Source organism: Cladophialophora psammophila (assembly GCF_000585535.1).
Source record: "Cladophialophora psammophila CBS 110553 chromosome Unknown aczJe-supercont1.3, whole genome shotgun sequence".
In the NCBI taxonomy this organism is placed as follows: domain Eukaryota; kingdom Fungi; phylum Ascomycota; class Eurotiomycetes; order Chaetothyriales; family Herpotrichiellaceae; genus Cladophialophora; species Cladophialophora psammophila.
This window is the reverse complement of record NW_006912924.1, coordinates 1,943,286-1,970,394: the sequence shown is the minus strand read 5'-3', so window position 1 is coordinate 1,970,394 and position 27,109 is coordinate 1,943,286. Positions and strand designations below refer to the sequence as shown.

The following is a 27,109-nucleotide window of genomic DNA, read 5'->3' as shown; positions in this document are numbered from 1 at the left end:
AGAAGATCAGTATTGCTGACGACACGACCCCGACTTCCACGGGACGTAGATATGGCCTCCATATTGGGCCAGCCCAAAAGGACGGGGGACCCGAGATAGTTCTCCATATAATACTCCGTGTTCCGTACACAGGACGTGGATGGAAGAGTGCGACGGAGAGGTTGGAATGTGCAGCTCGTGGACTGGGGGCGGATTTGCCGCTTGTGGGGCCATTGGGCCATGCATCATAACGCAGATGTCATCCGCTTGTGATTGGTGAAGCAATGGTCTCTCTGGCGACCGTCCCGTGTTTGTACGTTGCAGGGCGTCTGAAACTGTAGTGGTAATAAAACCCCAGCAATGGCCATTTCATGTTCCAGATCCTCAAAATCCCGAGGGATCCGGAAGGACACAAGGAGTAACTGCGAAGTGCCAAAACGCGATAATGTCTGTCACACAAGGGACTTGTAGGTACCTAGGAGGTTATAATGTCAACGTACCTCTCTGATAAGTTGACAGGGCACACCGGCGAGCAAATCCGATCGCACAGGCTTGCCTGCTCGATCATTAACTTCCACGAAACGCCGGACGCTGTCCTAGACCAGTCCGAGCTCGACCTACTTAAACGCTTCACGGACGAGCCGTCCATTGAAAATCGAGACAAGATCCTCAAAGAGAAGGGTTGGGTTGATGAGCCTGGTCAGCGAGGGGGGAGTAAGGCAGCAGGCAGCGGAAGCCTGGCTGGCCATTTGGTCTCCCAGTATGGGAGCGGCGAGCCTGCCTTGGATGACCGAGACTGGGAGCTTCTTACAGAATGGTTCGCAAAAGGAATGCCCACAGGCGAGCATGTCCAGCGTTGAGCCCAATGGCCAAGCGAGACTGGTACTTCAGGGCTGGATATGAATATGGATGTAGACGATTAAATCTAATGAATGTTGCCAGCCATGTCTCCAGAAACAAAAAGGCGGAAATGCCATGCCATATCACGTGCTACAGGATTGTGCCTCTTTTGCCTCCTCCCACCCAGCAACCAATCGCGCTCTTTCGCAGCCAACTGCGCCTCCGCCTCAGCTCGCCTTGGGAAGTTGGGGAGGGTCAAGAGGGTTTCACGCCGCGGTTCGTCGTTCATCCAACTTCTCATCGTTCATCAACAGCACTTGGTGCTGCATTGCGATACCAGCGTGCAACCAACTCCTTGCTTTAAATCTTGTAAGCTCACTACCTCTGTTCTTCCTGCCATCGCGCCATCATCTCTCTGCCGCCACGATTTGCGGCCCTTTACTTTGACCTCTCCAGTCGCCGAACTGTCTCGACGCTGGGTCAGAGTCCACCTTCTACCATTCCACTTATATACTGTTACTATTGCTGGCCTGCATCTTTTTCTCAGATAGGCGCACTCGATGCCTGCGAGCTTTCTTCCTTCTTTGACCCGCGCCTCTACTCATTTCTCAATGTCGTCCTCCAATTCGTTATCACCTCAGTCATTTCTAACCTCTGCCATGTTTACTCTTAGCTACCCTACCTCGAAATCTCGGCGACTCGGAGACCACATCACCTGAATCGGCATTGTTACGGTCAGCACTGCACTCTAGTTCTCCAAATGACATAGCGCATTGGTGGGCTTCACCTAGGCCATTTCGTTATCTGGACGGAGAAGGATTGTTTACCGCAAGGCTCGAAGTTTCGAAACAAAATGAATCCATACGAGGCCTATGGCTCTCCAACAAATGACAGATCGCCCCCCAGATACCGTGGACGGGATGAGTCTTATGAACGGGGCGACTCATACCGACGAAGATCCCCTGGTAAGCAAAGCACATGTTCCCATCCAATTCATGGCTCACAATTAGCCCAGGAGGCAACGATCGACGTCGGCCTGATCCACGCAACCGTTCACGCTCCCCGGTAGCTATTGATCGTTACCAACCAGACCGAGATAGGGACCGGGACCGAGATCGAGTCTCGCGCGATAACTTGAGGGAGGGCACTAGACCTGGTGCAAGAGATACGAGAGATACGAGAGACGCAAGAGAACGGGATGATCGCAGAAGAGCACCTTCGCCCACTGCTGCAAATATCGATCGATATGTTCCAGGTCAAGAATCCAGCAAGCCTGTTGTCAAGGTCAATCCTCTCGCCAACCCCCTAGCTCTGGACACGCAGGCGGGTTTCAGCTTTTTCGCAGATTGGTGGCGGTTTGAACAACAAGTCAAAGAAGAGAAAGAACGAGCTAAGCATGGTGGCAGACGTCCTTCAGATCGTGTCAAGGGTGAACGCGAAGCCAAAGAAGACCGCGAGAAGGAGCGGGCACAAATTCAGCAGGCCTATGACCTATACAAACAGGAGTTTCAGGTGAAGATGGCGAGGCAATTTGTTCAGCAGCACAAGGGTGAAGAATGGTTCAAAGAACGATACGTTCCAGAAGTGCGAGACCCGATTCGGAAGCGTCTGATGGAGTCCCGAGAACCAAGTTTCGACCAATGGGTCAAAGACTTGGAAACTGGAGTCTTCGATGACTTTACTCTTGAAGGAATCTACAAGAACGATAGCGATGGGGCCGGTGGAATGGTGGAGAAAGAAGAAGGTGAAGCTGTTGGTGGTGGTGAAGTCTTAGGCGTGTTGGACCTTGTCCCTGCCAAAGGCGGTGATCTGAAAGATGAATCTGTTCAACAGCCCGCTTTGCTCATCAAGACGCTTGCACCTAACGTCGGCCGTGACCGCATTGAGGAGTTCTGCAAAGAACATCTGGGGGAGGAGGCGGGGGGATTCAAGGGCTTATCATTGAGCGACCCCAATCCGGCAAAGAAATTCCATCGTATCGGCTGGATCATGTTGAATCCTGCTCCGGAAGAAGACGGCGATGTTATGCAGGACATTGAGCGGGGTGATGGCCGGGAAGAAGATGGTGAAGAGGGCGAAGAGAAGCCTCAGCCGGAGAAAATCACCCCGGCTCAAAAAGCTCTTGATCTCATCAACGGCAAGACCATCACTGATCCAGTGAGAGGCGACTTTACCTGCCATGTTGGCATCCACAACGCACCAAGTGCACCACGGAAAAAGGCTCTTTGGGATCTGTTCTCTGCGCCAGAACGGATCGAGCGAGATCACGAACTTGCGAGACGACTTGTCGCTAAGCTCGACGCCGAACTAGGCAAGGATGAGCATTCTGGGGCTTTGACGAGGATTGATGCTCGAGCGGAGCAAATGAGAAATCAGGGTCTTTTACAGCCTCCGCCGAAACCCAAAAAGCCAAACTTCGAAGACAACGATGACGAGATTAAGTTTGAAGAGGAAGGCGAAGAAGGTGAAGAGGACGAAGATGAACAGGATGACGAAGAGTTGCTGGTCATCAAAAAGAAGCTTGATCTGATGGTTGAGTATCTCCGCCGAGTCTTCAACTTCTGCCTGTTTTGCGTCTTCGAATCCGATTCCGTTCACGAATTGGTCCGAAAGTGCCCTGGTGGCCATCTTCGGAGACCGCGGGCTGGTTTGAGCTCGGCAGCCAAGGCTGCGGCCAGAGCGAGCGCACTCGGCGAGCCATTCCCGGGCAAGAAGAAAGACGGCCGAAGTGAGAATGGCATAGATGATGAGCCGCTTAGCCCTGTCCAAGAGAGGCGCACTCAGAAGTTCAACAAAAACGATCAGCAGCTCCTTCGGGCGTTCAACTGGGTTAAGACTTTTGAGGAGAAGGTCCTGCAAATTCTAGAACCCGAGTATGTGGATTTGAAGAAGATTGGAGGCAAGCCTGTCGAGGAAGCATTAGATGAAGAGCTGGCGAAGTTTGTCAAGCAAGAGGACGAGGCCAAATTCCGGTGTCGGGTGCCCGAATGCACGAAGCTGTTCAAAGCCGAGCATTTCTGGCGGAAACACGTGGAGAAGCGACACGAAGAGTGGTATCTGGCTCTCAAGAAAGATGTAAGTTTTCAATTGCTCACCCCACGATCCCCAAGTGCTGACAATCCAAGCTTCAACTTGTCAACACATACGTTCTAGACCCTTCGCATATCGCACCGTCGCGGTCCGATGCCAACTCCAATGGCCATTTCCCTCTCCCTCAAAACCATCATCTAAACAATGGCACTCCTCGTGGTTTCAGCCTCCAAAACATAGGGATGAACATGATGAATTTCGGACAGAATGCGATGATGAATATGCAGAATGTTCATGGTCCACTCGTGCCTGGGGTCAACTTCAGCACGGAAGGTATGAATGGAAGCGGAGGACATACCGGTGGCCCCATTCGACGTGGCGGAGGCAGATACGGCAATCGGCCTGGACCATATGATCGAAATCAACGAGGCAGTCAACGTGGGTACAACAACATGGGGGGCATGTTGCGAGGCAACCTTGTCCCCGGTCTCACTCCCGGATTCATTGCCCAGGGTGGAGGTGGAGGTGGTGGCAAATGGGGAGATGGTGCAGGTGGTGGCATGAACGCTATGGGACCAAGAGAGGCGACTCAAGGCAGAAGCATCAAGAGCTACGAGGATCTTGATGCTCAACCCAACAGTAGCGGAGGCAATGTTGGCGCAGCTGCGGCGGCGCAGGCTGGTGACGGTGCAGAGCTGGACTACTAGAGTTGATCTGGCTGGATACTTCAAAAAAAAAAAAAAAAAGCACATCTTCTTCGGGCGCTTTTGTACGAGTTAAGGAGAGATGGACACGCCGAAAGAGGTGCACATCATCACATCATCACATCTTCAAAACAGAAAGTTCTCAACAACCAAGGGAATGTTGGAATGGAGCTTCGGAGCTGGAATATTGATATGGGACGAAAATCAGCCTTTTTACCCTTGTCTGAACACAGCATTTTTCCAAATAGCAGACTCCAGAATGAGTTCAGCTTGATGTCGAAAAACAACAAACCTTCCAACCAAAGGGACTGTGCAGAGTGGGCGCGCGCAACCTGGACATTCTCTTCATCCGTCTAGTGGGCATCGTCTTGTATTTTCCTGTACTCCGTTCTTACTGATTGGCGTTCATCCAGGGTATCGAATGTGGTCTTAAACTTCTGTGATTAGGAAGCTGAAACATACAAGCAAACAAGCAATGCAATCAATTGATTCTTCTCGGTTTTGACATGAACCCAGTTAGCTGGAGCACTGGTACTCCGTCCTCTACCCATGGAGTGCAGAGGACGCAGTAATCGACATGAAGGGGATAGTCGTTGCAAAGGGCATCCCATCCCATCCATACGCGCACATCACAATCCAATTCCCACCGCCAAACTTGGCACCCATCCTTATATGCTTTTGCCATTTCTTGGTTTCATTCCCGTGTTATTCTGAAAAGCCTGCAATGTCAACATCTCTCTCTCAGGTCCTCTTCCGCAGCACCCTTCTTCCCGCCGCCGGCTCCGCAACCACCACTCTTTTACTTGTCGCCGTAGTGCTAGGAGCAGTGGCGTTCCTCTTCAGCGCCGTCTTAGCCGCACTAGCAGCCCTTGCCATGCCCCCTTTCTTTTTGTCTATAGCAACGGGATCCTTTGACTGTGCGGTAGCCTTGACAGTGGCAGCTCTACCTCCTCGCTTCGGCTTGACGACAGTAGTGCCATTTGAGGCCACAGAAAGATCGGTTGAGATGCTGTGAGTGCTTGCCTGGCTGAATGCACGTTGCGGAGAAGGTGGAGCACTCGGTTTCGGAGGCGGGAGCATTTGGGCTTTGGCAGTCGCAGTAGCTTCTTTCTTCTCCTTGGACGCCGTCCGGGTCAGTTTCGCGGCGGTGGCAGTACCTCCTCTTTTCGCCTGTTCGATCATGCCGTGCACGCCGGCTGAAATGGCGGATGTTGCTGCTGTGGCGACCGATTTCAGTGGGGACGCTGGGCGAATTGGAGAAATGGCGGTCGTTGTTGGGCGGATGAGCATGTTCTTCGCAGGGGAAGGTGGGAGGTAGGGGTCTTTTATTGGCGAGCGAGGCAGAGTGCGAGAGTTGTGGGAGCGTGGAGATAGAACCGAGATTTGTTTCGCAGCCGCGCGAGAAGTCGGGCGTGCCGGTGCTGTTGCTTTGCCACGCCTCGTATTCTTGGTCACCGGGAGGGTATCTGGCGCGGCTTCCGACGGGTCGTGCTCGCTCACTTTATCCAAAGCAATCTGAATTAGAGGGCTCATGCGCTTTTTGCCTCCTCGGGTGGCTGGAGGTTGTGGTTGCGATCGAAGTGGAGAAGGTAGCTTAGCTGTGCCACTTTCTCGCGGGAGAGGAGGTAGCGGCTTTGGTGCAGGCACTTCAACTGATGTTGTTGGTTTGGGGTTGGGAGGTGATGCTCGAGGGCGGTTCTGCATGGCCTTTGAAGATTCATGTTGTTGCATCAGTTCTCCCATGGTCATCTTGCGGATGGAGAGAGGAATGCGGTTGACGCGTCTCTCAACGCGAGCTCGCAGATCGGCACATTGAAGAGCATAGCCTGCTCTCAGCTGTCGCGCTCGCTCGGTTACTAGACACCAGTCAGGAACGATCACGGAATAGACCGAAGTATCTCACTTTCGAGTTGCAGGTTGTCCATCAATGCTTGCTTCTGTTGCTGTGTGATTCTCATCTTCTTGCGCACCGGACTGCGGGAGGGGGTGACAGTACCAGCGGCCGGTTCGTCCATTTCATCGGATTTCCTTTTGCGAGAGCTTGCTGGAGCCATGGTAAGGATGTGAGAGCTTTATGCAATTCGACAGTGAGGATTATTCGTAGTTGAGGTGAAGAAGAAGGGTCGATGGCGGAGAGAGGAAGCTACAGTACATCCAGTCCAAGCAAGTCGAGATGGAGATACGAGGTACTGGGTACAAGATGCGGGATCCAATTCGGGCGGCGAGATAAACAAAAGACACCGCTAGTAGGCTTGGCGGGTCCGGCATTGGCAGCTTGGCGGAGACCTGCTCCTTGGGATACCTCGCGAGCTCGTACTGCCTCTTCAGAATATTACGGAGGACGTGATGACACACTCGTAGAGGGCGCCAGCTGTCTGGAGAGCATGGTCGATCTGCGCATCAATTCAATGGGCTCTGCTTCCAATGCTCACCACCAAATTGTACGCCCTCGGACGCCACATGTTGAATCACAGGGCGCGTTACGGAACGTAAACTTCCCATTGCATCGCATTCCACGTGCAGATCGCCTCGGAAAGTCTCGACCGAAAAAGTAGAGGTAAAGCTGGATGGGTCTTGACCATGTAGTCCGAAGGAATTGTCCATCTGTTCTGATCTCTTCCGCTGCTCCTTCTTGTCCTTTCTAACACAGCACCTCATAGCAAACACTTTTTCTGCCCAACATGTCCGGCACTTCCTTGGGTCGGTCTACCCTCTCACGTCGTGCCCAAGAGTGCGCAAATCCCCCTGAATCTCCGCTATGGCATGTCTATTCTGACCAGTGGCACCCCTCCTCTAATCCAGGCGGGTATGTCAATGTCGGCGTCGCGGAAAACAGCCTGATGCACGCTGAACTGGAAGCCTACATTCAAACCAGTACCCATGTGCCGCAAACAGCATTCACCTACGGCGATGGGCCGCTGGGATCCAAGCGACTTCGAAATGCAGTGGCTCGATTCCTCAATCGGCGGCTGCATCCAGTTCTTCCGTTGGAGATGGAGCATGTCATTGTCACAAATGGCGTCTCTCACGCGATCGAGCATACCTCCTGGGCGTTCTGTGACCCTGGAGACGGCTTTCTCCTGGGCCGCCCATACTACCGAGCTTTCATTCCGGACATCTCACTAAGGCCCGGCGTTGAGGCGCTCACGGTTTCGTTTGCCTCTGTAGATCCGATGAGCGTCGAGGCCGTCGCCAAATACGAAGGCACCATTCTGGCGGCGAGAGAGCGGGGCATCCGCGCGAAAGCCCTCATGTTGTGCTCCCCGCATAACCCACTCGGGAGATGTTACTCTCGCGAAGCCCTTGTCGCCTACATGCGTCTGTGCAAGAAGTACCAGATTCACTTGGTCAGCGACGAGATATATGCCTTTTCCACTTGGAAGAATCGTCACGATTCATCCCCTCCCCCTGTCGAGTTTACGTCTATCCTATCCATCGCACCAGAGGGCATTATTGATCCCCTCCTCGTCCACGTCCTGTGGGGCATGAGCAAAGACTTTGGTGCCAACGGTCTCCGTGTTGGATATATTATCTCGCAGTATAACGAAGCCTTCCGCGAGGCGCTGCTCGAGGTCGCAATCTATTCCTATGCGTCATCCGTCGCAGAGCATATCGCTGCCAACATACTCGAAGACGATCCTTGGGTGGACAACTATATCCAAACCAATCAAACCCGGCTGGCCAAGTCGTACAGTCTTGTCGTTGAGTTTCTCAACAAGCATAATATCCCGTACACCCCGGGTGCCAATGCTGCATTTTTCCTCTGGGTGGATCTTGGAAAGGCCTACTTGGAACGACACCCCGAGCGGCGGCGAGATGCTGGTGAAGAGCAGGCTGATAATGGTACGAGTGTCCAGATCATGCAACTGCTCATGAAGAACAAAGTGTTCCTAGGTGGTGGCGCGGTCTTCGGGGCAGAGACTCCGGGGCTCTTTCGCATTGTGTTCAGTCACCCACGGTCGTACATAGAAGAGGCGCTAAAGAGAATTGCTCAAGCGATGGGAGATATAGAGGCCGAATGAGGGCGGGGGAGAGAAGAAGGTACCAAAGAGTGTTCAAGTGATCCCACAGAATCTTACATCACGTTGCATCAGATCTCGACCTCTAAATGCTTCCCGAGACTCGAGTGCTTGCTTGTCCTCTGCCATCTCGAACCTGTTTGACCTGATTTGCTTTCACACAAGTCTTACCTTGTCAAAGCTGAGTGTCCCCCGGCTCAACTTCCACGCCCACAGCAACACAAACAGCAGCACATCAAAAAAGCTAAAAACTAGGCTCCCCCCAAACACAAAGGCATGGTAGCTCCAAGCATCCGAAGAGTTGAGATGTGCCGCTTGACACACGATCGCCCAGGGTAGGACGTAAAACATATTGGACACCAGCGACTGGTACAAGTACCATCTGGGCACTGTCGATAAGAGGATCGTTGCCAGCTCTGTGCTGAGCGCGTAGAAGATGTAGCACCAGTCGATGGTTCGCCACATGTGTGCTGTGATGGACGCCACGCTGTCCGACCCAGAGAGATAATATGCAAAAGGCTTGCACCCGAATAGAGACAGGAAGATGCAGAGCGGAACCTCGACTGCGAGTGCAATTGCTACTGCGGTAAGAGCGGGAGTGGCTATATCTGCAGGCGCTCACACCGGGTCAGCCACAGTTTCAGGAGATGTGATGGAGCAGAATGCGTACCTCGAAGCTGCTTCCAGCTCGCCTTGGCTTTCTGGAGGTCGATGCCCACTTTCTTCCTCCATTGACCCCATTTATGTCCAGTGAATACGTTCGAGGTTGCCTCCAGTGTCTGGACCGGAACCATAACAAGACCCCAACGAATCGTGTTAAAGGTGCCCCATGCGGTCGCATAGTCTGCACCCATGGAGACGATATTGCTGACAAGCCAGAGATAGAATGTGTTCCTCACCGCAGACTCGGCAAATGTCAAGACCCCAGGTCTCAGAAGCACTTTCAATGCCTTAAGACTTGAACGGGGCACCGGTAGGCCTTGGAGGTCACTGCTCTTCCTTCGAAGTCCGAATACGATGAAGGCAAAGTATGCGAGGCCGGCAAATGCGGCAGCAAAGTCACACCCGAGTCGAATTGTCGCTTGTATATTGACGGTGGGTTTGGATGAACCCACGTGAAAACGGGAGAGGATCAGCAAGTCCAAAACAATATTGATGGCAAAGCGTGTGGCGCTGATGAGAAACGGCACGTCGGGGTGGTCAAGCGCTCTGGCCGCGTTGGTCACGGCGACCTCCAACGCTGCGCTAAATACGGAGAAAGAGCTGATGCGGACGTAGGTCAAGCTCGCCCTGCGAACTTCCTCTGGAACGAACCCAGCGGCAAACTGTTTCGCGGCCCCGAGAATGATGACGCTCACAACCAAACCCATGATGCCCTGGAACAGAACCAGAGTTTGTGTCAGTTCGATGCGAGATGGGAGCGAGCGGGAGAATTTGTCTCCAATGATGACCCATGCAGCCCTGGGAAGACCTTCATTGATGACCTCGGCCACAACGCCAATATAGGTGTATGAGTCGACCGTGACAACCATGGAAGAGTCAATGTTGGCCACCCATAACTTCGAAAGCGTGTTGTAGAGAGCTGGAAGCACGAAGCCCACGAAGTTGAAGGCGAGAGCGCCGCAAAACCTAGAAGTCCATAGCCTCAGCTTGAGAGGTCCCCGTGCGATTTCTCGAGGGTGAGGCTGGAGGAATCTACTGACCGATCGCGGCACCATATGCCGTTATATTGAGAAGTATGTTGCTCGCTATCATCGTCGGCATGACCAGGTGTGGGCTCGGTCAATTCAACAACATCCTTTGAGGATAGCATGGTGTATCTGTACGTGGTCCGGAAGAGCCTGCGAGCCATCCTTTGGAGCAACATGGCGGTTGATATGATTGCCTATGGAGAGAGAACGTCCCATCACATGCGCATCGTCCGTGTGCCGAGGGGCGAGTGGAAAGGGAAAAGACCCGGACGCCAAGGTCACACAGCAGCAAAGAACGAAGAGGGGTTTGGTGACGACCAAATCAGAGGTGCGAGCGATGCGAGATGCAGCGAGGCGCACAAGAGATTGACATATCTCGTCTCAGAATTGTGAGAATGACGAGGATGTTATGCATCTGTGATGGTTCGTTCGTTAACATTGTGACATTCTCAAGCTGGCAAAGTCCAATCCCCTTCTATCTTGGCTTTGTACTAAAAGCAAAGTGGCATTGCCTATGTCGTCGAAGAGGAGGCCAGTTCCAGGAATGGCTGTACAGATGTTGAGATGTTTATACCGAATGTTCTACCCGTACCCGATATGTTGGATTGTTGAGGACGCGCCTGACGCGCCTCAAAACGCCCTTGATGGTCCTGTTCGTGCCAAATCGAATATGGCTTAGTGTGGAATATAGTGACAGCCTTGTCTTCAGCCTTGGCCAGTCTCACATCGCCTCAAAACGTGTGTTCAGGCTTCTATGCACATGGTTGGTATTCGCTGTGGGCCATCAAATAGGAGATATGGTTGAGTCGGCCTCTTTGCAGTGATGGGTCTAAGGGGCGAGCCAAACGCAACCCCCCTATTGCGGGCAGATTTTTATGCACTGTCGTGTCAAAAGACAAGAAATAACTCGCGGTTCACTAGAATCACAATGAGTCCCATTTCAAGAACACCAGACCACCGGGAACGGTCTCCTGGAGGCCAAGGAAGCATCGTTAGAAAATGAAGGTCAAATCCAGGACAATTTTACAGCATACCTCTAACAACCAATGCTACCTGAAGGGGCGACTATACTCACTTCCATTCCAACTTCAAGCCCTATCGATTCGGGTTCTATCGGGCGAGTTCCTCGCCTTCCTCCGTAAGGCCATGCGCCGGTTGAGGGTCCACGGGTCTCCACGGAAGCTTGGTCATGTTTCTTCGAAATTCCTAGATTCGACGATCCCAAGTCGTCATCTCTGTACTCCTTAGTGTGAACATATAGACTAGGAGGATAGATTTGTATAAACCCAATATATGCCAGCTCTTCCCTAATTGCTGCAAAGATTTGACCCTTATCCTCGCGCTGATGATTTATGAGAGATATATGCAAAATTTGTGCCGAGATGCATGCAAGAAACCCATGCTTTCGTTCGTTCGTAGCCAGCAGTGTTATCTCAAGAAAGTTCGGCTTTCGTCCTCTGCTAGATTTTAGTATGTTATTGATACTCTTACATATCAAGATTGGTGTACCTCATTCGTCAATGGTTTGAGAAGGTGTTGGGTTTAACCTTACTGGGGCACCTTCTCATGCCTTTGACGCCTTGAACCCATAGGAGGTCAGGAGACTTTGACCATTCGCCGAGCTCTTCGCACTTGGTGATGTCAAAATGGGTACCGGCGAGCTGGAGGGAAGGAATTCGATCGTCCACTCGGGATATCGTCTAACCGCCCGAGGTCGGTGTCAGCGCAACAGACTAGAAAATCTTGATCCCCTCCTGATTCAGAGTACTGAAGCAGGTGCCGCTGAGGAACTGACTGGAGGCCTCGGGGCCGGAAGGTCTGTTCTCCGGCTGGCTGCCTTCATGAGCCAGCCCTACCGGTCTCTGCTCTCAATCAACCCAGATTGTCTTCCAGGATCATATCGGCTGCTTTCTCCGCGATCATGTACACGCTACTCTGGATGTTACCACTGACATGGTTTGGGAAAACGCTGGCGTCCACAACCCTCAAGCCCTCGACGCCCTTGAATCTCAGCCTCGTGTCCACCACTTCTCCCATCGCACAGCTTCCACAAAGATGATACTGCGCCGCCCAGACCCCCTTCGCATGCTCGCGCCGGTCCTCCTGCTTGTGCAAATCATACTGCTCTTCGCCAGGGTAGGTGCGTCGGGCGATCAGATCCTTCAATGATGGAATGTCAACCAGCATCTGAACAAACTCTAAAGCAGCAGATGCCGTGACTATATCGGCCGGGTGTCCCAGCATATTTTGATTGATTTCTGGTTGGGCGTACGGATCGTTGGATGTCGCATGCACCCACCCTTGTGCAAAAGTGTACTGCAGGCCGACGGCAAAACCAAAACCGTGCGGCGCTCCTTCAGGAAGTGCCTTGACAAACACCTTTGATTGATCGGCAAAAGCGCCTTCTGCATAGCAGTCCACAGTCACTGGAGTCGGCGACACGTGAATAAATGCCGACTGGGCGTTTTTGATTTGCCTCAGGACGTGTTGTCGTTGGGCCTTCTGGAATGAAGACTCGCCCGGTTGTGACTCGACGCTTCGGCTGATCTCTTCCAAGTCATTGTCGTTCAACAGCGGCAGGACAGGGACGAAGCCTTGGATGCTGTTAATGCTTGCCAAGGGTCCATCACCTTGCTTGTGGTACTCCTCCAGAGCCGCACGCTGCACCTTTTCATCTTTCATCGCGTCCGCAGAGATGACCCCTCGCTTCAACTCATAAGAAACAATCATGGCTGGGTGGTCTTGCAAATTCTCGCCCACATACGGTGACTCAATCTTGCACTCTATTCCAGCTTTCTCGAGCACCTCGCGATCTCCTATCCCTGAGAGCTGAAGAATGTGCGGAGACGACAGAGCACCGGCACAAAGGAGAACTTCTCGCTTGGCTTTGACAAGGTAATGCTCTCCTAAGTGGTCAATCTCTACCCCCACGACCATGCTACCGTGCAGCTGGATCTTGGTCACGTGGGCATTGCAAAGAACATGCAGGTTTGGCCGGTCAAGCACTGGTTCCAGGTACGACCTGGCGGCATAACTTCTCTTGCCTTTGTTCGGCCCAGAGCGATATATGGTGCCCAGACTGCGATAAAATCCCAGATGGTCTCCGGCCCAGGGGTCGATAAGCGGGGCACACAGCCCGCTGGCTTCCATGCCGGCGTGATACACAGCTTCCTCGAGAGGCGTTACAGGGAGGGTGTTGAAGCCGGTATGGATAGGTCCTTCCAGGCCGTGGTTCTCTGCGAGATAGGCGATACCAGTGCGCTCAGTGAGGGCATCATCTAGCGGTTCGAGGGTCTGATGCCTCAACAGATACTTCTTCATGCTGGCGGCTGCCCAAGAGGGATCTCCCACCAAGGACGCCCAGTCGTCAAAATCCTGACGCGAAGGGCGTGTATAGACCATCCAGTTGATTGCACTTGATCCGCCGAGCATGCGACCGCGAGGCAAATGGCATTGAAGGCCCTTGGGTCCTTGGGGGGCAGTAACAAAGTGCCAATCATAGTCTTTATCGCCGGCCATCGCTGTCGCCATAGCCGGGATATCAACTAGTGGGTCATTGAGATGACTTACCCCTGCTTCCAGTACACCGATAGCGAAGCGCGGCTCGTTGCTGAGTCGGTTTGCAAGAACAAGGCCAGCGGTGCCGCCACCAATGATGAGGAAGTCGTACTCATGTTCCATGAATGCATGGGCATCGTGGAACGAATAACATGCGTCATCTCCAATTGTTGGGGACATCATAGACGTGGATTGCAGCTACAACATCTGGGCAGAGAGGAAAGACTTCAATGTACGGGAACGGATGAACATAAGCATAACTGTAGAATAGATTGCTGCATTTATCCCACGCAGGATATAGCCAATCAGGTCCCAAAGGTCTAAAGTTAGGCCCTCGATTAGGCGAATGGGCGTAGAAGTCCGCCTAATGAGAATAAGGCAGAGAGCTTTGAATATCGCTCTCTCTCTCTCTCTCTCTTCCCCCCTTCCTAGCAGCTCGACAGTCTATTTCATAGCATTCTTGGCCCATGTCTCAGCCAGCCACTGGCTGATGAACCGCTGGACTTCCTGGTTATTCTTCTCAATGGCCAAGAGATGGCCGTTGCCGCGGATACCTCGATCCGCCAGATATACATGCTCGACAGGCACGCCGACATCGTGGAAGAACTGGACCGTGAGGTGGTCGTACGCCGCGTGATAGGATGCCTCAGCCGTCACCACAACAATGGGTATAGAAGATAGATTGACCAGTTTCAGCGCCGGCGCCTTCAGCCGGGCCCCTGGTACCCGATCGTTTTTCAAGAGCTCGCTGGGGGCTCGTGTGAACTCCAGTCTTTTCGTGCCGGCCGGCAGGGGAGGGTCATAGGTTAGTGGAGTCGCAGTCAGACCGAATGGGCGCACGAATGTCCCCGCTTGGACAGCCTGCGTCCTGGCGTAGAACTTGGGGAGACCTGGATAGATAAAGGGCGGCCCATTCGGCTCCAAAGCCACAATACCTTTGACCATGCTGGGACACTCGTCAGCGATATGCCAACCTATAGGACCTGATTGCGAATGTGTCACTAAAAAGGCCGGGCCGGTACGAGAGAAGAGGTCCTTAGCCAGAGGGCGGAAGGACCGCTCCACGTCTCGATACTTTGCAAAATGTCCGACTTGACTGGCATAGAAGGCGTCGAAGAAGGCATCCCCCATCTTGCCGGTGCCTGGCCATTGAGTAAGCAGTTTTGCCTGAGGGTATGAATCATGCGGAGGCGAGGTGAAACACTCTTGCAGCTCCTCTGCTGTGTAGTGGCTGAGATCTCCCAAATCATGGGCGTGATATCGCGACCTCCCTATGCCAACCTGGTCGACGACAAAGCATTCCCAGCCTTCCTGAGCCTGGAGCAAGGCGATCCCAGGTCGACCATCCGGCGTGGATTCCCAGTGGGTGCCAGTCTGCGCCGCTCCGTGGATGTAGATGATTGCCGGTCGATTATCGACTTTCTTGCCAAAGCGTCGCACGCAAACTTGTCCCGTCATATGAGTTCCGCGATCATCCTTGATATATTTCCCGCCGACGTAGAACACCTCGCAGAGGTCGGCAATCGTCTCATTCTTTTCCATTGTGACGGGCACGTAGCGAAAATGCTAGTCAAGCTCTTGCTTGTGCTGCCTAATCCTAGTTCCCTCCTCTTTTTGACGGTCTCCTTTCCGAATTTCACAGGACGGTCGGTCACTCGCCGGTCGGCAAACGTTTGCCGTCCCGCCGCCGCCGTGTCTCAATCCTAGTTTCGGGGATGTCTCCCGGGCTTGGTGGTAGAGAGGTCAAGGGGGGTCCAATATCGTTCGAAGGAGAACACCAACCCCAATGATTCGCGGGGATGGGAGGGAGCGAGTGACCTGCGAGGCTGCTTGCCTGGCGCCCGACCGAGGTTCCTGCGCCCTCTGTATCGGATTTCTCAGGTCTGTAACTTGCCATTTACTAGATCATATTCCATGGCGCCATCACGATCCTTCGTGTCTACGTATCCGTAAGATGTTGCTGTTTCGAGAGGCTAAATCCGTTCTTATGCTCTATTCCCACCCCTCATGGTATACCAAGCTTTTCAAATGCAACTCAACATGCTACCGGCAGGGTTCACACTCCAATGGGCGAGTTGAGCGCCATGCACGTGGAATGCAGATCATCATCCACGTCGAATTCACAGCTTCCTATGAAGACTCTCAGTCTTAGAGACGAGGAGGGCAAAATAGGAGCCGGTCAAGGATAAGGTGTTGAAATCGAGGCGAGCAAGGGAGCAGCGATTCAGCTACCCGGTACAAGAGACTTGTGACGCCCAGCTCTTTTCCAGGGACCTCGTATCTTCTAACTAGCTAGATGGCATGGGCACTTTGGCCAGCATCTTCGCGATGATGAAGTCGTCCATTTTCCTCTCATCCGTCTTGTTTGCGTGGATACGCCATGCAAATGCTCAGTCTGCTCTCCGAGAACCCACCAACTTCACCCTGACAGGCCACATCACGCCCGACCAGCTCTTCAGCTTCGTCTATGTGCCCTTCCACGTTTCCGCCGAGGTGACCTCGATCTACGTGCTGCAGAACTACTCTTTCAAAGGGGCGGGAAATTCGCTCGACCTGGGCGTCTTCGATCCTCATGGGGTTGCCGCCATCAACAGTGAGACTGGCTACTCCGGCTCGCGAGGCTGGTCAGGAGGGTTTCGGAACAACTTCACCATCTCTGCGAGTGACGCCACGCCGGGATACGTAAGTTCTGCCGATCATCGGAGGACGAGGAGAGGAGGGAGTCGTCTTTCGCCCTTTCGAGAACCATGAGCTCCAAATCTAACGATAGCTGATCCAGAATGCTGGACCCCTATTCCCCGGGACATGGAATGTCGTGCTGGGGCCCTACGCAACCAACCGCTCCGGCATTGACTGGACGCTTGACATCTCGCTCGCCTATTCCCCAAGCAGCTCACCGCTCTGGACTCCCTCGCTAGCTCCCATCTACAAAGAACCCCTTCCCTCCACAACCCCTTGGAAATGGCTTCGCGGCGATTTCCACATGCACACCATCTACTCCGACGGCCGGTATCTACCCAGCGGGCACATCGCCCACGCTATCTCGTACGATCTCGATTTCATCTTCTTCTCCGAACACAACACCGACTCTGGGAACAACAATATCGGGCGCTGGATCCCAGCCAACGGATCGGATCTTCTCATTGGCCGGGCAATTGAAGTCACGACGCGACATGGCCACTGGCAAGCGATCGGACTCGAGCGGTCTCAGCAGGTCGAGTGGAGGTACACCAACTCGTCCGACGACACGGGCTTCGTCGACGCGGCCACCCAAGTGCGCGGTTCCGGAGGGCTGGTGTCGATCAACCACCCGTTCCAGAATTGCTCGAGGTGCGATTGGACACTGGATTGGGACCACAATGACGCGATAGAAGTTTGGAACGGTAGGTTTGACCCGCTAGACGAAGTTGCAGTCAAGTTCTGGCAGGGCGAGCTTGCCCAGGGGAAGAAGCTCACAGCTTTGGGTGGGAGTGATGCGCACAGTCCGCCGGATATCAACGGCTTGCCCACCACTGTTGTAAGGGCCACGGGAGAGAAGAGCCAGGCGAGCATCGTCGAGGGCGTGAAGAGGGGCCGGGTGTATTTAGTCGAGGGTCCTGGGATGGACATCGCCTTTGGAGTGGTTTACGGAGATGGCGGTAGAAAGATAAAAGCAGAGATCGGAGACATCGTCCCAAAGGCGGCCTTAAGCGCTGGCGACGCATATGCCAGCTTCTCTGCCACCGGGTTCGAAGGCGCGCATGCTTGCTTCGTGTCCGAAAAGGGGTATTTTCACAATGTGTCGATCGTGAATGCACAAAGGATCCAGCAGAACGTGGCCGGAATGGACTTTGTCATGGTCGAGGTTCGTAACGCCTCCGATGTATTGCTCGGCCTGACAAACCCGATCTATTTTGAGTGAGTGATTGATGGTTTGCGAAGCATTCCTAAGTAGAGAAGCGAATAAATTGACGCAAGGCGAAGGGTGTCGATTCACGTGATTCCTGAATAGACATTCGTTAGTGAGAATCGATATGCGAGGAATATGGCCGTGATAAAAATATCCTGCCACCACTGCAGTTTGTCCGGGTCGAACGATGTGGTCCGCTGGTCAAGGTTTCAACGAACGCAGAGTCCCGAAAATTCTTGTATTCGTCTCGCAGCAAATCCTATGTCTGTCATAATCCTAGGCAGTGACTTTTCCCACCAGTCCGTGTGTGGGCCTTGCTGTCTTTGCAGATACATTTCCGTTGTTGGTGGCCCCAGCTCTTTACTTGGAGGGAATGCCCTCGGCGGCCTTGGCCACCTCATCTGCAATCTTCTCCTTCTCCTTGTCTCCCAACTCCTCTCTGCCCTCCTCGAAAACTTTATCGAAGTCATACTCGCCCCATCTGATGTTGGGGTTCAAGCCTGCAAACTTCCATTCCCCGTCGACCTTCTTGTACCAGTGCATATTGCTGCTATGTGCGTGTCCCTTGACGAGGACTTTGGTGCGGGTGGCATCCGTGTATTTTTGGTGCGGAACACGGAGCTGATGGTACCCGATGATCTCGGTGTCAGAGACCTTCTCCCACTTGCTGGCGCCGCAGAAATGCTGGGTCATCAGGCGCGGGTCGCCGAGCACTTTGGGGTCGGAGATCATGGCGATAAAGTCGTCAGCGGGCATGGCTTCCCAGAGTTTGTTCAAGAAGGAGCGGTAGTCGATGCGGACGGTGGGGGCGACGATTTTACGCAAGCGGGCCCAGTCCTGGGGGTTCAGATGGCCGTAAGTGAGATGGGGTCAAGGTGAAAGATTTGAGGTCTGTCTAGAGGAACTCACCTTGGAATCGTAGCTCTCAGCCCACTCCCAGTAGGCATTGAGGCAGCCTTGGTAGTCTGTTGTGCTCGCACAGAGACGACTGTTAGCCTCGACAACACGAGGAAAGCATCAATTCCGAGAGTTTCAATTGAAGGAACCGCAACGAATTTCCCTCACCTTCCCAAGAAATCAACTTGTCCTTTGACGCCATGTTGAAAAGCAGCAAAATGAACTGAACGACAAAGTCAAGTATGAGTGTCGCGTGCAGGTGGAATCGAAGAGGAACGAGAGGGGAGTGAGGGTAAAGATGGGAGGGGAAAGTGGGAGGAGGAGTAGGAGGAAGGAAGAGGGAGTGGTTTCTTTCTTTGTCCGTCTCTAAATAATTGCACACCGCCCCTTTGGTGCCCTTTCCCATGCTCGTGTTTCCCTTGGCTATTTATTTCCACTTCCACATGTGCATCAAACCTCTCTGAACCTAGCGTCCAGGTCTGTGCGACTTGTTGGCCTATCTTGGGCCAGCCATGACCAGCTGTTCCTGAGCAACACATGCAAGGCGCGGGCGCTAAGGCGGGCACGTAGCGGGGCATCACAGCGGCATGGTGTTGGGGGTTAGGGGCATGTTGGAGCCTGATAGGGGGGGGGGGGTTTGAGGGGGTTGTGTGAGAGCTGTGAGGGTTTTAGTGCGCGGGGTCCGAGCCCTAGTACCCGGTAGTTGCTAGCATTCACTAACTACTCGAAGCTACTCCCTAATATCCTGTACAAGGACCCTGTAGCCCGTCACCTAATAATATCGGAGCGGAGTGCCATTTTTGGGACCAACTTACATACCACCGCGGTACTCCTCTCCCCCCTCCCGCCTCCCTTTCCGCTCTGGCAGGCCGCGAGGCTGAAAGAGCCACCCCGGCCCAACTACGAAATACTCCTGCCCTGTTGTCCGAATCCGCCGTTCAGCCAACGCATCTCATCTTCATCCCAACCCACACAGTCTTTGTGACGCCCCTATTAACTATGGATGGCTTCAGAAATCGGCAAGCTAGGCCGGTCTTCGCGCTTCGGAGCATCCCACCACATCTGAAATGACCCTTCTTCCATGGAAGCCGCCACAGGTTCATCGCAACTTGATGGTAATTGCCAAAGAATTTGTGCGCGCGAATGTCGTCTTCGCTGCTTCTGACGAGGCCATGACCCAACGTGACACAAATTTGACCTCCGACTTCGACCGCGTGGCCGTCTGAGTGGTGGAACGGCGCCAGGAGTACAGAGTAGACGCTCCCCTTGAACGGCATGCTGCTTTCAGCGATATCGTTCGGAAAGCGCCATTGTCCATCGTACTTGATCGGATGCCATGGCGTCACTAGCAACTCGCCCACTCGGCACAGCTTCTGCGCTTGGCCGCCAACTCTGGTCTTCAAAACCGCACGGACTGCTCGTGGACCCATGGGCGTCCATACCATCATCCCTGCCTTGAGACTCTTGACTGGCGTCTTGGTCGTTCCGTCGCCCCTCAAAATCAAGCAGTTGCCTTCGAAGCAAGGCGTCGCGCTCGTATTGTAGCGTCTCATACTGACATTTCGGTGCGCAATGGTTCTTGTACCCGTCACTTCGCCAGTGGGACTGTAGGTGTACACAACCCTCGGCGGACGAGATGGCTTCGGTGCCGGGAGGTTATCAAAAGCGGCATCCAGCTCGTTGCGGTATTTGATGAAGAGCGGGCTGTCTTTGCCGTAGAGCAATGGCCCGGGATCTTTGAATGTATTGCACATTTGACGCTCATGCGCATGGAGCAGGCTGGGCAGGTAATGGCGACCCCATTTTTGCCAGTAGGTTTTGGTTGTAGTCCAAGTGAGGGCTTTGGAGATTTGACCTGCTGGTTCGTCACCCACGATCTCATCGAGGAGCGATTTGGGCCCGACTGCATCTTTGTTGGGAGATTGATCCATGGAGCTGGCGATAGTGTTCAGATTTGCCCGTGCTTCGATCAACGAATTTCTGTCCATGGTGGTCGTACGCTCGCCGTTATTCTTCAAGGGGAAGAGAGAGGATATGAATCCGCAAATTTGAGCTCTGCGCATGTGGTACTCGACCCAGATTTGAGGCATCACCGTCTTGTCCGAAAAGACTGCACGGCTCTGGAAGCCCCGGGAAGCCCCGCTGGCGGCTTTGTAGCTCAGCGTTGCAGTCATGACTGTGTCTTCAGGGATACCCTTTGGGCACACGAACACCAGGTCCCGAGACTGCCCGTATTGGATGTTACCCAGATGCATAAGATATCCTCCATTTCCAGCAGTCAGAGTCATTCCTGATGTCGTTTCTACCGCAATGTCCCTTGAAAGTTTGATCTCCAACGTGGAAGACATGCCGAATGTTGTGTACAGATTGGCAACCGAATGCACGAATGCAGTTCCAATCATACCTGCGTCAGGGATGAATGCGTAATTTCCCCCACCCACCTCTGCGATCGATTGCATCAATTCGGAGCGGATCTGGTAGCCGAATCCAAAGGTATGAATGGTGGGTACGATGGGCCTCTCGCGGGCTGCGGACTCTAGCATGGGACTGAGTTTGGCGACATAGCTGTATTTAATCCGAAGTTAGCAATCGATCAAGGTTGTTCTTTTTGTCATGGATGGGGGATTTACCCTTGCTTCGGACACATATGATTTGGCATTCCATCAGTTAGAACATAGAGGCCTTGTATGTTATTCGCAAGTGGCGATCTGGAGAACAACTCCAGCCCAGTACGAATGCCGGCCCAAAGGTTTGTGCAGGCTTCATCGCGGAGGTTCTCAATCCTCCTCCATGTCGCCTGCTTTTCGGCGGGCTTCATGAATGTGAGTTCTTGCACGACCTATAGGTCTACCTGTTAATATTGCGCGTATGGAGCGAAAACCATGGGGACATTTCACCTTTGCATCGTCCGAAAACGTCACAATACCCAGTCTGTCACCGTCGCCCAGGGTCTGAAGGATCGTTCTTGCGGCGTGTTTCACAAGGTCGAGAACACTCAATCCAGCAGCCTCTCTCTCATTATCGTCCTCTGCATCTGGAAGGGGTGCCGCAGATGACATGCTTCCAGACACATCGATAACAAGCACGATATCACAGGTTCCACGCTGGAGACCATGTTCTGGGACCTGTGGAGGCTGAACAGACACAATGAAGGCATCACTATCGCTCAGGGGATGTATTTCGGTAATGGCGTGGTCTTTAACATGCATTGATCGAGAACGCAACGATAGAGCCCGGGGATGGTCCACCATGGTAAAGTCTTCTGAGGCAGAACTGCTGGGTCTCGAGCTGCTCCTAGTACCGATGGATGGTTGAGGAGTTGGGAGTGGGAGGGACGCGGAAGACATCTTTAAAGATCAGTACAAATGCAGATTGCTTTTGGCAATACTGTTTGCTCTGATTTTTGCTCTTGTGTCAGTCAATTGTGGGCGGTATATCACTGCTCTTGACGCCGCGTATCTAGTCTCGCCAGTACACTCTCTTTGTTTGTATGTTTGTTGGAGTCAAGCGTCACGATGTGGTCGGTTTCAACTGATGTAATGTTCCGTAATTTCCTAGTATGCGACTGCAGCAGTCAACCCTTCTCACGGTCAAATAATTCTGAAAGATTGTACGCCGGAACATGCTCATGATCATGGAGGCAATATCACCCTTCAAATAGTCTCGCCGACGAGGCGGTGAAGTTCTCGTGCTGCTCAGGCTGCCTCCCGAGGCTTCTTTGTGGATATTTCCAAGTCCTCTCTGGTGCGCTCCATTGTTGTTCCTCGGGGTGTAGGGGTCCATTACTGCCGAGATACTTGCGGTAGCAGGACTCATGGCAGTCTGGTAGACCGTGTTAGCGCTAAGAGGCTGTGATGGCTAGTGACCTGCACAGGAGTTTTGCAAAGCATAAACTCCATCAAGCAGCACAGCAACATGACAGATTTGAGTCAGGGGCCGTGGATGATAGGTGCGAAGGATGGAGCCCTAGGTGATCATACTCCTTGTAAGTGGAGAGGCGTGTATGAATCGAGTCACAGGCCAATGGAGTGCAAGGCGGCACTCGTACATGGATTTCCTGTACCCAGTATCCTGTTGAGGCTCACTCGTTTGTTCTTTTGAGCACCTGTATGGGTTCGCATTTGGTTGAAGGCAAGAGATTTTGCCTGCTGTGTGCCTGCCGAGGCTGAGACAAGCGAGCCTTTGGTTTTGTGGGGTAGTAACATTTTGTAAGTGGCGCACGTGAAGGCGGTGCAGCGACCCAGCTCACCAGCGACGCCCTGGCTGGTAGAGCTAAGCCGGCACCACAGGGACATTTGTTGCGATAGCATTAACTCGAAAAGGTCCAAAAGGCTAAATGAAAGAGAACTTTGGGCCTGGCACTTTGTCGCACAAAGTTCGATACAAACTTGAAAAGGCCACTACGTCGCTGCTGAGAACTAGACACCTGCAACACCAAAACACGCACTCGCAGTGTATGTTGCAGGGCTATGCTACAGACCTTGGAGCTTACCTGATCATAGCATATCAACCCATGTTGGTGCCATACAAATTGTCTTCCTCGTCCTCCCGGCTCGAGAATGGATTCCGTAGGAGGTGATACTACGAAGACTTTGCCGCTTGTCTTGCTGAATCATCCTTTTTTCTTGGTCCTTCGTGTTATAGTCTGGGCTCTCCTTGGGTTGACGACATCTTCCTTTGGATTGACTCAATCGCATCGCTTGACAGCATAGAAAAATGCGGCTTGCGCGGCCGCACATGCACTTAGTCAGCGAGCCGTGATCAAAATGGTGGACTGCGCGAAGCTCTATGTTAGAGCCCGAGCTTGGCTCTGTAGAGTGTTCTCTTGTCAAACTGATATACTCGGTAGTTGGGTCTGCATGCATCATCAACGGACTATCTTAACCCTTTTTGACAGGGGTTGTATGTGTCCCTGTTGGTCTGTTTGTGGCCAAGAAAACGCGAGATTTGTAAAACGAAGCGACATCGATCATGGGAAGTTACTTTGCGCCAACAATGTCGATTAACCTTCGCCAGCACGGAAATGGACTGATACGATGCTACTCAAGAAAAGAAGAGCGCAGAGGTAGCAACCGACAGATCACCTCATTGGCATTTAATGCCTATAAAAGACCCCGGTTAGTCCTGAGGGGTTCCTGACAAGAATCTGTCAATCAAAGCAACCTATACCGGCCACCTACCTTGTGCATCAAGCAAAGTCTTCCCTTGTCTCACCGGTCTATTGAAAGTGTCGACATGGGCTCGCCCTCCCCGAAAGGAGAGACTATTCTCATCACTGGTCTATCAGGATTCGTGGCTTCGTGAGTGGTCCCTTCCCGTGTGTTCGGGTCCAACCTCAAGACTAGAGGTGGATGTTGCTCAGACCTGGTCTCCGAACATCGCTCCTGAGTTGACTTATGCCGTAGCCATATCGCTCATGCCTTCCTGGAAGCCGGATATCATGTCCGCGGGACGGTTCGGTCTGAGAGATCGATTGCTGGCATAAAGGAGGCTCACACAAAGCATGCCGATCAATTGTCATTCGCCGTCGTGCCCGACATGGCCGCCACAGACGCTCTTAGCGAGGCGGTCGAGGGAGTGACAGGAATCATCCACACAGCGAATCCCTTCATTTTGAACCCAAAAAACAACGAGGAAGAGCTCTTGAAACCCTCAATTGACGGGATGTTGAACGTCTTAGAGGCAGCGGCCACACAGGGCTCATCCCTGCGTCGTACCGTACTGACGGCTTCTTTTGCCTGTGTACTCGACCTCAGCAAAGGCCTTCGTCCAGGCTATACGTATACCGAGTCAGACTGGAACCCCGCCACCTATGAAGAAGCCAAGAATTCGTCCAATGGTGGTTTCACATATTGTGCAGCAAAAGGTCTGGCAGAGAAGGCTGCTTGGGAATGGATAGAAAAGCACAAACCGTCTTTCTCTTTCACTTCCATCAATCCACCATGGATTTTCGGTCCTTCGCTGGGTGGAATAAGGTCTCTGGATCGTTTGAATGAGTCGACGGAGGCAATTTGGAAGCTCGTCAATGGATCCGCCAAAGAAGTTCCGCCCATCGACTTTGCGGGCTTTGCAGATGCGAGAGATGTTGCCCTTGCCCATCTGCGCGCCTATGAATTGGAAGAAGCTGGTGGCCAGCGATTTATTGTCGGATCTCACTTCGACTATCAGGCTGCAGTGGATGCTCTCCGAGACGATTTCCCCCAGATCAAGGAGCGCATACCACGAGGGGCTCCGGGCGCACGAGAACCAGTGTACCAGCTGGACGGGAGTAAGGCGGAGAAAGTCTTGGGCGTCAAGTACACCCCCATCAGCGTCACCCTGAAAGATACGGTGGAAGACCTGCTCAACGCGGAGAAGATGTTGACGGCATGAGGCTCCATCAAGGAGCCGCAGCCAGCCCGCGGACCGCTGTGAGGGAATACGCTGTGGGTTAAAGCCGTCCTGCTGGGATATCTAGTGAGGTGTGGATACATTCAGGAGGCTCTTACCTACTAGGCATGTACGGAGTAGTGGCTGAATGACGAGAAAACGAAACCAACCTACCAGTATGTACTCCGTACGCATTGACGATCCGTCAATCCGGCTCCGGGCTATCGTACTTTCGCCATTAACCTTGTCTCACGCCGCAAGATGGTCCAAGCTTTGGGTGACGTTGGAGCGCTAGCCTTCAATTTTGGCAGCTAACCTCGACTCCTCGACGGCGAAGCAAGGGTGTTCGTAGTAAGACAGGGTATTGATTGCGCAGCAAGACCTGGTGACATCGTCGACAGAAGGTGTGTGTTTTCGTGATCCGTGTTCTCAATAATAGCGGAGAGCAGTGATTCGATTCGCAATTGCGCGACGCAAAAGGGGATTTGACTAGCTGCTGCTGCCACGTGGTGATTCCCCTGCCGAAGCACCTACTTGCTAGCTCCTGGCTGATTCGCCCCTTTCCCCTCAGCGAGCGGAATTGGAATGAACAAGCCAGGCTAACGATGTGCGCTGGAAGGAGCAAGATGAGTGGCTTGGAACTCGTGTTTTGCGACGTCATTGAGCGGGCGAGATTAGTGTCGCGCGGATGTTCTGTTGCGACTCTGCGAGTCAGCAAGCATCCTCAATGGTGGGTTTCAAGAGTGACTTTTTCTGGCCGTTGCACCGCAATCACAAATGCTTTGCTATGTATCTCAGAGTATCCGACTGTTGACATTTTCCATGCTTTTCTATGTGGCGGTTCCTGCATCCCATTTGGCATGTTCGTGGGGTTCTGGCCATCAATAGCGGCAGAAAGTGAGGCTTGGAGGCGAATATAATAGGCAAAGATCGTCTGGACTTAGGGATATGGCGACTCATGACAATCAAAGATTGCAGGATTCGATAGGGCGCCGGCGGGTTCGGGCACTCCCTAGTTCCAGTAACATGAGTGCTTTAGCTCCATAGGCTTGGAGCAGACCCGGGACCAGGCCTGGAGACTGAAGCTGGACCCTTTATCACTCAGGATAGGGGAGCCACCTCGGGGCCACAGACTTTGAGGCGGTCGGCGACCAGGTCCTAATAGAGCATAGTACCACCTTAAGGTCGAACTGCCGACAGGCGACCTGCTCGGGTCCCTGTCATTAGTTGAAATCGATGGGGGGTGCTTGTGACCGGTGTGGGCGGAGGGGAGATGAGCTGAGAAAATGACAATCATCGATTTCGCACGATTCTCGGTGTGACAAAGAGGCGAAACAGCGATCGACTCTGGTGAGCTGCTGGTACTGGTGAAACCACTTTACACGAGGTTGCCACGAGTTGGACAGCAGAGAAGACTGGATGCTACAGGCAAAGATTTGCGGGCTGTGGGCAGTGCTGGGTATGCGAGGGGGCCGGAGAGAGTCCAAGATGCGACAAGAAACAAGGCAGCACGTGGGCTGGAAGGTCGCTCATCCACCCCGGATACTGAAAGCGGTAGACCGAGGATTCAGGGTCCTGAGATGGTACTGGTGGGTGAGTGAGATGCTTTGCAGGTACGGTACCTACCTAGACACCTAGGCACCTAGTCACCTAACCAGCACCTCCCTAAAAATGATTATGGGTGCCCGCGTACAGTGGATGTACCTACTGTATACTTCACGTATAAGCACCACAAGTGCCTAGGAAAGTTGCGCAAGCACTCTGTAGTGGTGGTGGGGGACCGCCGCCCTTTGCCCGGCGAGCCGGGTAATACCTACAAGAAGTAGCAATAATAATAAGGTCCTTAGTAGATCCCCTTCAGGGGACCGCGTCCCCCCATCTCCCCATCTGCCCATCTGGTGGGCGCCCATTTGTCGCTCCTACATAGTTCCTTGCTCCTTGCTCCTCCCACGTTTCTCTTTGTCAGACACAGATTCTGCAGTGACCACCAGTCTTACGGTATTGGCCACTTCGGTGCCACTCGCACACACTGTACACGAGGCAACAACATGCTTTTTTCCTTCTCGTTTCCCAACCAGGACAGTTTCGCACCAGCCCCCCCAAACAGAGGGATTATAGTGTACAGAGGGTATA

General features: G+C 53.1%; 11 protein-coding genes across 11 annotated transcripts; 5 read left to right on the top strand and 6 right to left on the bottom strand.

Moving 5' to 3' along the window:
* Nucleotides 1-467: 467 nt before the first annotated feature.
* On the top strand, nt 468-839 carry A1O5_02893 (uncharacterized protein; the record flags this gene model as incomplete). The annotated part of the gene is made up of 1 exon (XM_007743507.1): nt 468-839. One exon carries the CDS (start codon nt 468-470, stop codon nt 837-839), a length of 372 nt encoding a protein of 123 aa, XP_007741697.1.
* Nucleotides 840-1,797: 958 nt separating this feature from the next.
* A1O5_02892 (uncharacterized protein) lies at nt 1,798-4,556 on the top strand (the record flags this gene model as incomplete). The annotated part of the gene is made up of 2 exons (XM_007743506.1): nt 1,798-3,894; nt 3,945-4,556. The coding sequence occupies 2 exons, from the start codon at nt 1,798-1,800 to the stop codon at nt 4,554-4,556; spliced, it is 2,709 nt and encodes a 902-aa protein (XP_007741696.1).
* Nucleotides 4,557-5,294: 738 nt separating this feature from the next.
* A1O5_02891 (uncharacterized protein) lies at nt 5,295-6,607 on the bottom strand (the record flags this gene model as incomplete). Its single annotated transcript, XM_007743505.1, has 2 exons — nt 5,295-6,409; nt 6,457-6,607. 2 exons carry the CDS (start codon nt 6,605-6,607, stop codon nt 5,295-5,297), a joined length of 1,266 nt encoding a protein of 421 aa, XP_007741695.1.
* A 627-nt stretch (nt 6,608-7,234) lies between these two features.
* On the top strand, nt 7,235-8,575 carry A1O5_02890 (uncharacterized protein; the record flags this gene model as incomplete). The annotated part of the gene is made up of 1 exon (XM_007743504.1): nt 7,235-8,575. One exon carries the CDS (start codon nt 7,235-7,237, stop codon nt 8,573-8,575), a length of 1,341 nt encoding a protein of 446 aa, XP_007741694.1.
* Nucleotides 8,576-8,728: 153 nt separating this feature from the next.
* On the bottom strand, nt 8,729-10,385 carry A1O5_02889 (uncharacterized protein; the record flags this gene model as incomplete). Its single annotated transcript, XM_007743503.1, has 3 exons — nt 8,729-9,180; nt 9,243-10,201; nt 10,276-10,385. The coding sequence occupies 3 exons, from the start codon at nt 10,383-10,385 to the stop codon at nt 8,729-8,731; spliced, it is 1,521 nt and encodes a 506-aa protein (XP_007741693.1).
* A 1,750-nt stretch (nt 10,386-12,135) lies between these two features.
* On the bottom strand, nt 12,136-14,001 carry A1O5_02888 (uncharacterized protein; the record flags this gene model as incomplete). Its single annotated transcript, XM_007743502.1, has 1 exon — nt 12,136-14,001. The coding sequence occupies one exon, from the start codon at nt 13,999-14,001 to the stop codon at nt 12,136-12,138; it is 1,866 nt and encodes a 621-aa protein (XP_007741692.1).
* Nucleotides 14,002-14,265: 264 nt separating this feature from the next.
* Nucleotides 14,266-15,363, bottom strand: A1O5_02887 (uncharacterized protein; the record flags this gene model as incomplete). The annotated part of the gene is made up of 1 exon (XM_007743501.1): nt 14,266-15,363. The coding sequence occupies one exon, from the start codon at nt 15,361-15,363 to the stop codon at nt 14,266-14,268; it is 1,098 nt and encodes a 365-aa protein (XP_007741691.1).
* A 759-nt stretch (nt 15,364-16,122) lies between these two features.
* A1O5_02886 (uncharacterized protein) lies at nt 16,123-17,722 on the top strand (the record flags this gene model as incomplete). The annotated part of the gene is made up of 2 exons (XM_007743500.1): nt 16,123-16,503; nt 16,601-17,722. The coding sequence occupies 2 exons, from the start codon at nt 16,123-16,125 to the stop codon at nt 17,720-17,722; spliced, it is 1,503 nt and encodes a 500-aa protein (XP_007741690.1).
* A 348-nt stretch (nt 17,723-18,070) lies between these two features.
* On the bottom strand, nt 18,071-18,809 carry A1O5_02885 (scytalone dehydratase; the record flags this gene model as incomplete). Its single annotated transcript, XM_007743499.1, has 3 exons — nt 18,071-18,547; nt 18,620-18,675; nt 18,776-18,809. 3 exons carry the CDS (start codon nt 18,807-18,809, stop codon nt 18,071-18,073), a joined length of 567 nt encoding a protein of 188 aa, XP_007741689.1.
* A 736-nt stretch (nt 18,810-19,545) lies between these two features.
* A1O5_02884 (uncharacterized protein) lies at nt 19,546-21,816 on the bottom strand (the record flags this gene model as incomplete). The annotated part of the gene is made up of 3 exons (XM_007743498.1): nt 19,546-21,172; nt 21,238-21,446; nt 21,505-21,816. 3 exons carry the CDS (start codon nt 21,814-21,816, stop codon nt 19,546-19,548), a joined length of 2,148 nt encoding a protein of 715 aa, XP_007741688.1.
* Nucleotides 21,817-23,842: 2,026 nt separating this feature from the next.
* On the top strand, nt 23,843-24,979 carry A1O5_02883 (uncharacterized protein; the record flags this gene model as incomplete). The annotated part of the gene is made up of 2 exons (XM_007743497.1): nt 23,843-23,907; nt 24,013-24,979. The coding sequence occupies 2 exons, from the start codon at nt 23,843-23,845 to the stop codon at nt 24,977-24,979; spliced, it is 1,032 nt and encodes a 343-aa protein (XP_007741687.1).
* Between the last annotated feature and the right edge of the window lie 2,130 nt (nt 24,980-27,109).